Raw genomic sequence first — 12,670 nt, forward strand, 5'->3', positions numbered from 1 at the left:
TATTAAAAATGTATTTTATCTTCTTTACATGAGAAGAGAGTCAATACTGTGTTGAGTAGATTTAACACATGGATCTTTTAGCAAGAATATAAGTATGTATCATTTTTGTATTTTTATCAGGCTTTAGTATGTGGTTTTGGAGATAGTGTTTCCTATGAAAGAGTTGTTGAGTTCCGTGATTATATTTTCATTGTTGCATAAGTTTCCATTTTTTTCAAACTTAATTGATGGTTTTTCAGGAAATCTCTTCCAATTTCAAAGTTTTCTTAATTCTTGTTGATTAGTTGATTAGGACCTAGTTTTTCACTATCTGATGGTCACTGTCGTAAAGTTTATCGTATCCCTATTTGCAAGGCTAAATGCAGTGGATTTAAGGATACTCTTGCCGATGACTTGCTTGCTCCTGTTATGAAGGTAAGGATTAGTGGTTACACCCATAAATTGATTGATGATTTTTTTTATGCAATTTGAAAATTCCACCGCTAATAATTATGGTCCATGAAGCACGAGTGCACAAATTTGTCTCTGAATATTCTCCAGCTTCCTGTGGGCATTGATTGAGAAGACTAATCGAGTTGAAATTGGTAATATTGTAGTGGGTATTGTTCTTTCACCTCGCTCTCAACGTGCCAATGAATACAGGATGGTTTTTTTTCATGTTGGATTCCCACGTGTATATCGTACTTTTTCATATGTCAAATGAATTATTTTCTTCTTGGATGCCTGAGTTTTTGTGACAACTGCATGCTTCCTATCGTGTCATCTCTCCTGAGACTGTACCTTTCAAGACTGTCAATAAACAATTCTCTTCAAGCCTACAAGCAATTGTAGATGTTATAGCTACAATTAAAGTTGGGTTTTATGACACTGGTATGTCAATACCTGTTTGCTACCATTGGATTATCATAGTAGATTTGAATTTAGATAAGTTTATGATTTCAATTTGTCTATTTCATGCGTCCGTGCGAGAGTGGAGTCAATGAATGTCAATGCAAAGGTAGTCATCAATAAAAGTTAATGATGTTGTAAACATAAGGCTTTTAATTTTTTCAGTAGTTTCACTTTGATGTTTTTGTCCATACTCTTGTATGTCTTTAATATAACTTATTATTGCCTTCATATTTATACATAACTACACATAACTATATATATATATATACACGCACACACTTGCACAAGGATAGATATATTAGCACTTCATTAAATATTTGTGTGAAAGGCACTGATGGCTTTTGCTGCCCCTTGCAATAGGTCGATTTTTTCAGAAAACCACAAGCTTGTCTTTTCCCCATTCGTATCATCTCAGAAAATTGTAGTTTCACATCAAGACCAAGATCAAGCAGTGGTATATGGATGCTATTTTAAGCTTTTGATTTCAGTGAAGTTAATGCTGGTGCAGTTCGTATAATGGCTGGGTAGAACGTCATAACATAATATTTCATTCATAATTACAGTGGATTCCACTAAACAAAAAATGGTTATACACCACCAAAAGTGAGAATCGATAGAGTAAATAACAAATTTACAGTTCTAAAATAAAGCATCCAGATAAAGGAATCTTTCATTTTCATCCAGAGTTATATGGAAAATTGGAAATGACATTTACCTAGTTACAAGGGTTGCCTAATATAACCTTACCTGAGTTAGTCAGTGAATGAGTGCTTGAGGGACACATAACATTCCCTTCTAGGCTTCACTACCTGAGTTAGTCAGTGAATGAGTGCTTGAGGGACACATAACATTCCCTTCTAGGCTTCAACTTTAGTGAAGGTAAAACATTTCGGAACCTTACCTAAGCAGCTCAGGTAGGGAGGCAGGTAAGCGATGACCTCACCTGAGAAGGAACTAACTCATATAAGACCTTTCAGGGCTTTTCCTTCTCTATTCCTAGGCATAGGGGCCTTACTTACCAGCAAAGAGCTTGTCGATGTGCTCAACTAGCTTGAAGCTAAGTTATTTTAAAACAGTGGGTTACACCTACCTTGCTGAGCCAGTACAACGAAGGGTTGTTTGAGGCATGCAGTTAGTGAGAAAGCTTTTACAGATTCAAAAGTGAGTATTCAACTAGAAAAATAAAAATTAAGCCAAAAATAAAGATCAATTTAGCATGTGGTAACATAATAATCAGACATAGATATATCACTTTTATCTAAATTCCATTCACGATATCAATTCTACATCTTCAAAGGTGAGAATCTACTAAGGAAGAGATCAAGTTAGCACGTGACTATACACTAATAATAGATGGGAGTGTACCATTTATCTACATTTGATTCAAACTCTTAATTGTATATATTTAGTAGTGAATATCCACTCAGAATAAGATCAATTTAGATCAAAATGTGCAGATATACCACTTATCTACATTTCGTTCACAAAATCGTTAGAAATCCAACCATTAAGCCATAAAAGAAGATGTTTTACAACAGCAAATTGTAGTTCACCATTCTCTGCTATAGGGCATGATAAAATTGATTGATATGTACATCTAGAACATACATGGGATCGATATATAGTATATACACAATATTGTACCAATCGAAAGCTTGGGGAGCACTGCACTACAAAAAAGAGCTGAAAGGAGCAAGGGCGATTATGCAAATGAGGGACGCCATTAAATGGGGAACAAAATATTTCCTCAAGGCCAGTGCTACTCCAAATCAATTATGGGTTCAAGTACTTATTATGTAATCTGCAATAGCCAAAAATGAACATGGACCTAGCAATAGTGAAATGACATGGAACTAGCAATAGTAAAACCGGGAGAAGATTCCATTCAATTATGATTAATATTAGAAAATGAGCATGTTTGTATTGTGATCACGTGGGAGATCCAGTGGCAGATCATCATTGTTGGGAGAGGCCATAAGTGATGGACACTCCTAGAACTGTTTACAAGATTGATGGGTAGAATCCAGGAACAGAAATAGCAGCAGAGACTGATGCAGCCCTGGTTGCCTCCATTTTCTTCAGAGGAGTTGATATTATTCACGTCGATTCCTTGAGAGAGCTCAATTGGTGTGTATGGAAGCCTTGGTAAATAGTACTTAGCCAATAATTAACTTAATTCATGATGCTTAATATTTACCATCATAACAATAGTTGAAGTCCTCCTATTGAATATAATTCTTGAATTATATATCTTGACTTGTAGCTTTTTGGATTTTCCAATGCCAACAAATTTACCTACAAGGGAGAGTGCCCTTTCTATTGCTCCTCCTCGGGATATAAGGCGAGTATCTGAAAATGTGAGTGTTTTTGTATAGGTTCGAATTTTGATATGTTTCATGAACAACTAAAGAGTAATTATATTTCTTTTTCTTTCACAGGACGAGCTTCTTTGGGCAGCGTTGTGGCTTTAAGTGGCTACAAAATCAACAATGTATTCTGATTACATACACAAGAACACACCGAATGTATTTGTGAATGAGTTCAGTTGGGATCTCAAATACGCTGGAATTCAAGTATTGCCATCCAATGTAAGCTGGTAATGTATGTTGTAGGCATCGTACTGACCATTTAAACCATAGTTACCAAATTCGAATTCGAATTCGAATTCGATTTGATACGAAAAAAATTCGACCCTATAAAATTCAATACGGAAAAAATTCGACATTATATATCTTACACATACTTAATTTTTATTTATTTTTATTTTTAATTTAAATAAGCAATCATTATATGAAAATTCATTAAATCTTTCTCTACCAAGTATATTTATGTTTACTTATTTCCAACGTTAATTTCTCCTATCTAAAATGTTATAGACCCCTTCTCTCTAAAACAGCTTAGAAATAATGAAGATTAAAATGCATCAAATTAATTATTATTGCAGACTAGAAAAACATGTAAAAATAAAATCTAATAATATGAGTCACAACAGAAAAAACTAGAGTTCAATGTAAAAATTGAGATATTGGATATTAAAATTATGATTTAAGTGATCTCTAAATACCATGAAATTTATCTCTAAATCACTAAATAGATCTATTTGAAATTGTACATGCCATCTACAAACATTGATACAACTCTTAAAGGGTCTTTTTTTGTAGATATCTACAAACTTATGGAGAATCTGCTTGAAAGACAACAACAATGATATCCAATTTAAGATTCAAATATGAATTTAGATCATTTACTTCAAGCTCATTTTGTATTATGGTTAAAAAACAATGCTACTTATAAAATAAACACCTTTAAACCTTATAAAAGAATTCAATAAAAGTAACTAAGAATCATAATATGTCAAACTAGAACAATTAAATCACATAAGTCAAAAAGTTAAAACATAGTTTAAGACTTATGTGCTTATACAAAATGCTAATAGAAATAAAAAATTTATGGTCACTACCATAAATGAAGGGCCAAAATTATCTTAAGGTGTGTAGGTCATCTCATCTCCATTGTCCTCATCCACATCAGTGTATTCACTCATGAGAGAGTCATTATCACTACTAGCACTCTCATCTATAATATCTCTGAGCAAAACATCATTCTCATTGATGTGATGTGTGGATGTAGAAGACGATCCCACAATTGGTGCTTGTGAGGTTGCACTAGATGCATTAAAAATAGGGGGAACCTCTCGTACTATATTTGAAGTTGTTTTCTTCCCCTCCAAAGATTTCAGCCACAAGTGTAAATTGCAATGAATGCTAGCCAAATCTGCCAATTTGCTAGCTCCTAAATGGTTTCTTTTCTTACTATGGGTGAACTCATGAGTGCTCCAACTCCTTTCACATGCTGATGCACTAGTGACCTATTTTTTTACATGAAAATAATATTGTATTAGTATAATAATTTACATGGAATAGTTTGCAAATATACATACAAAATATAAATAATTATGATGCCTACATACCTGACTCAACACCTTGACTGCAAATGTTTGTAGTTCAGGTGTCTCATATCCATGGAGAAACCACCATTGAGCAGGGGTGACCTCTGGATGGTGCATATCTCGTAGTGCCCTAGCTGTAGTGAAAGCATGACCAGTCCCTTGCCTATATGATATTGATTGTATTCGTATTTTATATTGTATCTCAGGATCATGATACATCCTCTCCATGCAATTGTAAAATCCCTCCATGATATCTCTATCCTTAGGAACATGAAAGTAATTAGGTGCTAGAAAAAGCCCTGCAGCATGTAATGGCGTATGCAACATACACCACCTTCTTTCCACAATTCTCCATATTGGATTATATACTGAACTATCATTCTTACATACCAATGATATGTGTTCTCTTACCCTATCCATGCCTTCATCTACAAAACCCATACATGCAGCATTAGAATCCACCATCCTCAATATCTGTACAATAGGCTCACAAATAGAGATGATTTTTTCTGCACATGACCAAAACATTTCATTGAAGATTGTTTTCTCTATTAGTTTACCACCTTCTGACCTTGACAAAGGAGACTTGACCCACTCTTCATTGCATACGAATGATCGCAATGCAGCTTTTTGATCTACCACCCTTTGCAGTGCAATAAAATGGGTGGCAAATCTAGTGTCACCTGGTCTCAGTAGATTCCTGGTTTTGTATTTTCTAAAAATACTCAAACTCAATCGGTGGTTCAGAATGAATTTGACTAGTTGCCTTGCTTGAGATATATTTACTTGCACCCAACCTATTTTACCAATGTCATGAAGGGCTAGATCAATACAATGTGCTGCACAAGGTGTCCAAAACAACTTAGGGAAATGCTCCATCAATAGCTCACCAGCACGAACACAATTGGATGCATTATCAGTGACAACTTGGACTACGTTGTCCTCTCCTATAGATAATATGGTGTCCTTAAGTATCTGAAATAAATATTCAACAGTCTTTGTTTTTTCCATACAATTAATAGTAGACAAATGGATCACTCCCTGAGGACAACACGCAAGTGTGTTCACAAGAGGTCTAGACTGGCGATCAGTCCAGCCATCACTAACTAAAGTACATCCAGAAATAGCCCATGAATCCCTTATTGGTTTAACTCTTTCCTCTATTCTTTGTTTGCTCCTATCAATTCCTTTGGTCCTAAGACTTTCATAGCTGGGAAGAACATATGAGGGACCAAAATGGCCGATCTTTTTTAACATATCATGAAATAATGAGCTTTTGATAGTGTTGAAAGAGATATTACAACCAATGAAAAAATCATAAACTGCATCATCTACCTCATTTCGCTCCAATGGCTTCCAAGCTTTCTCCAATGTTTGTTGTGTTGGATCAATGTCTGGTAAAGTAGGTTCTCTTCGTGATCCATATGGCATAGAAGATGTTGTAGATGCCACAAATGGTGGGAAAGAGCTTGGTGTTGAATTAATAACATTTTCTCTTCCCATGAGTGTATCTTGTGTTCTTTTTTTTCTTGCTTCTTGGACTACCTTTCCTTTCTTATGAGCATTGACTTCTTCACTTAAACTTTTCTTCACATCTTCATCAATTTTAGCACATGCTGCCACTCCTCCACCAATTCCACCCACAATGCCAAGCAAATGATCTCTTGCTCAAGTCACTAATGTCCCACAAGTATTATTGCAGAACTTGCAATAAATTTTTCCATCATTTTTTCTTTCAAGATATTTCCATTCAGGAAGTTTCGATCTAGGTGCCATCAATTTCCTTTAGAGGGTCTCCAAGTATCCTGTTTGCAAGAAAAAAAAGTCATTCAAATTCATTGAACTATATTTGTACATATTTTGAAAAACAAAAAATTTCAAACTATAGAGAATACAAAAGAGACAATGAATAGAAGCCTACTTATGAGATTACTTATAATTGAATTAAAAACATGGCAGTGTATGTGAAACTAAAGCACATTAATTCCTAGAAATCTAGTAGAAAATTGCAAATATGGCAAGGAAAAATTTCGAAACTATTACTAGAGTGATAATTGGATAGAAACAAGGAAATTAATATTTACATGTCTATTAACAACAAAGGCAAAATATTTGATCACAAATAACAAATAATAGTTTTCATTTAATTTCAATTTGTTATGTGTCCTATATTATCCAAATTTATTACACAATATGTGGCAGTGCCCAACCTTTTTGGTTGACTACGGGAAATGAGCCCCTCTATTTGAATTCCACACCAGTGATCCTTGTTTTGCAATGGAATGCAATCCAGGTAATCACTATACTCCAACCTGGTAATAAATATACTTGCATTTTTTTAATATAAAACTTACAATTCCCTGTATTCCAAAAGTGTTTTGTACATGCATTGATCCAAAATTCTTTGTTGAAAGAGAACAAATTCTTAATTCTAACTCTGTTTTACTACTAATTTGACCAAGAATTCTTTATGGAAGGGAATAATTTTTTAATTATAGTTTCTAACTATACTTTTCTACTACATTAAGACATAATTCCATGTTAATTCCCATTACTTGTAGAAGGTTTCCAAAAAAACAAGATTAGTTGGTAAACTAGTTTTATTGCAATTTTTAAAAAAGTAGAACTTACTTTCTCTGTCATAATTTAAATTTAATATGGAAAAAAAATACATGTGCAAACTTATAATTTTCTACCAAACTTTAGTGTAAAATTGAACATGTAAATTTAGTTTATTGTTTTTTATATAAAACATGTAGCATGCAAATTTACTAAGCATACCAATCTTACTATACCATTTGTAACTACATAATTTTTTACATGTTATTTATTATTTTATTATTTTATACATAAAATTTAAAATGTAAATTTACTTTCTATTCTATTCACAAGTGTAACATTATCTTTATTACTATTTTATAGCTTTTTTCATGTAAATTTAATTGTTATTCTAGGCGAAACTTACCTTTACTATCATTCATGCTATTCACAAGTGCACACTTATCTTAGGTAACTGTAATTTCTTATTTTATATTTTTTTGTAATATAGAAGTTGCCATTTTTCTATAATTTTGTATAGCAGTTATGGATTTGCAACTAAGCTTTTTCATTTTATACTTTTTATATGTACTTTTAAACTTACCTTTACTATCATTCATGCTATTCACAAGTGCACACTTATCTTAGGTAACTGTAATTTCTTATTTTATATTTTTTTGTAATATAGAAGTTGCCATTTTTCTATAATTTTGTATAGCAGTTATGGATTTGCAACTAAGATTTTTCATTTTATACTTTTTATATGTACTTTTTAATATTGGATTTATCATTTTCCTATTTTTCATTCGAGTTATCCATTTTAAACTGAAATTTGCCATTTTATATCTTTTTGTAAGATAGAAGTTACTGTTTTTCTATTTCCTTTATTCACAAGTACAAACTTATTTTCATAATTTTTTGTAATATAGAAGTTGTCGTTTTTCTATGCTTTTGTATATGACTTATGCATTTGCAAGTGCAACTAAGGTTTCCATTTTCCATTTTTTATTATTTTTTTAATATTGGATTTATCCTTTTTTTTTTTCTAGTTTTTCATAAGCCTTATCCATTGTAAACTCAATTGTGTCATTTTATAACTTTTTGTAATATAGAAGTTACTGCTTTTCTATTTTTTTGTATAAAGGTTGTGGATTTGAAAGTTTATCATTTTATATCTTTTATGATTTTTCTAATATTGATTTATCATTTTTCTATTTTTTTTGTATGAGTTATCCATTTAACACTTAAATTTGTCATCTTATAATTTTTTCCAATATAGAAGTTATGGTTTTTGTTTTTTTTTTATAAGAGTTACCAATTTGCAAAGAATTTACTATTTTATAATTATTTTTAAGATAGAAGTTATCCTTTTCTTTTTGCAATTTGCCATTATATAGAAGTTACTAATTAGTTATCCATTTAACACTGAAATTTCTCCATTTATAATTTTTTCAAATATAGAAATTAGGTTTTTTGTTTTTTATAAAAGAGGTACCAATTTGCAACCAGTTTATTATTTCATAATCTTTATTAAGATAGAAGTTTATATTTTTTTCAGTTGCAATTATATAGAAATTACTAGCTCACCTCTCATTTAAAACAATTAAGTCACATGATGCTAGTTATGTTATTTAATGTCAATGGCAATGATTCATTTTTAATAAAATTAATTATTCAATAAAAATTTTACATTTTAGTATCAGCAATTTGTTTTGAATTATACCATATTGTGTCCTAGAGCAATTTGTACGTAATATATAATGAAATACCAAAATCAAATTAAGATTAAAATAATCAATTTTTTAACTAAATTGTTAACAATATTTAACATTTTATAAAAAAAATTAATAGAAATTGTCTTTTTTTATAATATAAAAATTATAATATAAAAATTACTGTTTATTTTGTTTTTTATAAAAATTATTGTTTGTATTTTTTCCAGTTTTCTCGTTAATCCTCGTTATGATTTTATGCAGCAGCGATTTGTGAACGTAAAAAATTTCAACCGTGCTGACAGTTAAATTGTTAGCGCTATTTCAAAAAATTGTAACAGGGGCATTGACAATTGGATGGTCAGTGCGGTGGGGGAAAAATATACAATTAATTTTTTTCAAAGGAAAGAAGGGGTTTTTAGAACTAATGTGCTGTCGGGTTATTTACAGGGTTTAATTAATTTTTATTAAAAATTTAGTGCTCGAAGGCGAAATCCAAAAGTCCCCAAACCACTGATTTACACAGGCACAGCATAGTGGCAGCAGAGTGGACGCATAGCATAGTGGCAGCTGATCAAAATTATTCAACGCTGACTCGCTGACCCGTACCGAATTGGAAAACGACGAATTATTCGCTGTACCGAACCGAATCAGCGAATTTCCGAATTTTTTTTGCTGGTACGGCCGAACTATGATTTAAACTGATCAAATCTTTGGTATAAAAGTTCATAAAAATTATCACTAGGGGTTAAATTTAACGCTCGTATATCTAATTTTTGCTTTTTTTACACGTTAAATATTATTGGTTTCTAAATTTACACGTTATTGCTGATTGGCCAATAATTTTTGAATTTGCCTTTTTACACGTTAAATATTATTGGTTTCTAAATTTACACGTTCAATAATTTTTGAAAATGTCATATTGACGGCCGTATTGAAAATTGAGCAGTTACATATATATATATATATAGCAGTGACGGAGTATATATATACTCCATCGCTGCAGTATATATATATATATATACACTGCAGTGATGGTACTTCGGAGTCTGGATTCATGTGAACATCCACTTTTTGATGTATAGGAGAGAGAGTTTAATAGTTGTTTCATCTTTCCGCTAAGAAGAGATTAATTATTGTTTGAGTTTTCCGTTAATGTTGACTAAATGAGAGACCCAGAACGCTTCCTTCCTTCCGTGCCTTGTTGATATTGACGTGCCTGATAACTACCGCATGAATCCTGTTCATTTCAATATATTCCTGCAGGTTTCATTATTGTTTTGACTCCATATCATATCTAGCAGTCCCAGGGGTTAACCACCCAATAAAATACAAGAAAACAAAACATTTTTGTGAGTTTAAGATACCGTATGGAAATTTGGAATAGATTTGAATTAAGAATTTCAGTTTCCTCAGTTAAATCTAGTGATAAAAATTAATATAAATATTCCCCTGGAATGTAAAGACCGTGATGTATGTTGGAATGGTAATTTCAACTTGCAGATTTTTCCTCTGCGATGCGATCGCAGATCGCATATCGCACTTCCCTTCTTGTCAACCTTCACCGTGTCCTTTGATTGTCTGCGATTGCGATCTTGCGATGCGATCTGATCGCATATCGCAAATCGCATGATTTAAAGGTTATAAGAGCGGTGGAACATCCTTTCTCTTCTTGCGATGCGATGGTGTGATAAGCCATGCATTAAATTCCAGCAAGATATTTTGAGGCGTGTAATTAATGATATTTACTAGGGTTGGTAAATGTAGGTGAAATTTTAAATTTTATTATTTTTTATTTCACGGAAGTGGGGAAAAGCAACACGTATTGTAAAGATATTTTGTGTTGTTCATTATATATATAAAAAAAAATGCAAGAGTAGAGGGATGTGTGGAGAGTATTAGCAAGAAGAGTTCTTTCTTCTCTGCAACGCACAACAGTGCTGAAGATATAATTTTCTGAGATAGTGGAATCAGATTCTGGAACTGAAGTTCCTGTTGTAAATCCCTCTGAGTTGAGGAAGACAAATTCTGTAACAGTTTTTATTATTATTTTATATGATTAAGATCCTGTAGAAAACCAGAGCGTTGTTCTCTGTGCAAATTTCTTTTGTGTTTGAAATTAACAGAAATTTCCATCATGGTATCAGAGCCAGTCTAGGCACTCAGTGAGTCAAAAAAAAAAAACAGAGTTTTTGTTTTTTCACTGTAGGAGCTGTAAGAAGCTTATTGAGCAGATTTTTTCCAGCAGAGAAATTTTTTTGCTTGTTTTTTTTTTGTCAGTATCTCTTCTTTATTTACACAGGTTAAGATGGCAGATGCTGGAACAGGTTTGACAAATCCCCAACTGCCACAGTTTAATGGAAAAAATTATAGTTATTGGTCCATAACAATGAAATCATTGTTTACTTCTCAAGGAATATGGGAGCTGGTTGAAACAGGCTATGCTGAACCTGCAGATGCAACAGCACTGGCTGCTTTGACAGTAGCAGAAAGAGACCAATTGAAGAGTGACAAGAAGAAGGATGCCAAAGCCCTCTTTTTCCTCTTCCAATCATTACATGAAAGTGTTTTTCCGCGAATTGCAACAGCAACAAAGTCCAAGGAGGCCTGGGATATTCTCAAAACTGCCTATCAAGGCATGGAGAAGGTGAAGACTGCAAAGTTGCAGATGTTGAGGAGAGACTTTGAAAATCTCAGCATGAAGGAATCTGATACAATAGATTCATTCTTCACTCAGGTTATTGGGTTGATAACCCAGATAAGATCTCATGGTGAGATTCTTGAAGATAGAAGGATTTTAGAGAAAATCTTGAGAATTTTACCCTCAAGGTTTGAATCTATTGTGGTAGCAATAGAAGAAACAAAAGATCTCTCACAGCTCACGCTAGATGAGCTGAGTGCTTCACTTTTGTCTCATGAACATAGACTAAGTAGAGGAACAGATTCCTCTTTTGAGCAAGCATTCAAGACTCAGATGTCCTTTGGCCAAAGAAGAGGTCGAGGTAGAGCAAACAACAGAGGTCGTGGAAGAAGCCAAAACAAAGGCAGAAATTATCCTGCAAGCACAAGCGGAAGGAGCTGCAATCAGAACCAAGATGAAGGTTCAAGCAAACCGCAAGCTCATGGACAAAGGTATGATAAATCCAAAGTCCAATGTCATTATTGTAAGAAATATGGGCACTATGCCAATGAATGTAGGAAAAAGCAAAATGACATGAATAATAGGCAGGATGCTAATTTTGCAAATGTTAAGAACCCAAAGAATGTGCTGTTAACATGTAACATAGCACAAGACAAACAAGAAGATTTTTGGTTCTTAGACTCAGGTTGCAGTAATCACATGACTGGAAATATTGCAATGTTTGCCAATCTGGATGAAAATGTGAAATCTGAGGTAACAACAGGGACTGATGATACGATATCTGTCAAAGGTAAGGGCAGAGTCAGTATCCGAGCAAAAAATGGAGAACAGATGATTGTGCCAGATGTATACTATGTACCTGGTCTGAAATGTAATCTTTTGAGCATTGGACAGCTCATTAACAAAGGTTACAATGTGTTCTTCAAAGATGATTTGTGT

At 32.9% G+C, this 12,670-nt stretch overlaps 1 protein-coding gene across 1 annotated transcript; it reads right to left on the minus strand.

The window, feature by feature from the left end:
* Positions 1-4,375: 4,375 nt before the first annotated feature.
* Positions 4,376-6,343, minus strand: LOC149192276 (uncharacterized). Its single transcript, XM_089406889.1, has 2 exons — positions 4,862-6,343; positions 4,376-4,759 (listed from the first exon to the last, which is right to left on the minus strand). The coding sequence occupies exons 1-2, from the start codon at positions 6,341-6,343 to the stop codon at positions 4,376-4,378; spliced, it is 1,866 nt and encodes a 621-aa protein (XP_089263015.1).
* Positions 6,344-12,670: the final 6,327 nt, after the last annotated feature.

This window comes from Pinus tabuliformis, chromosome 2_2 (assembly GCF_031772625.1).
Source record: "Pinus tabuliformis cultivar Carrire ecotype Pingquan chromosome 2_2, CPIR1, whole genome shotgun sequence".
NCBI classification, from domain to species: domain Eukaryota; kingdom Viridiplantae; phylum Streptophyta; class Pinopsida; order Pinales; family Pinaceae; genus Pinus; species Pinus tabuliformis.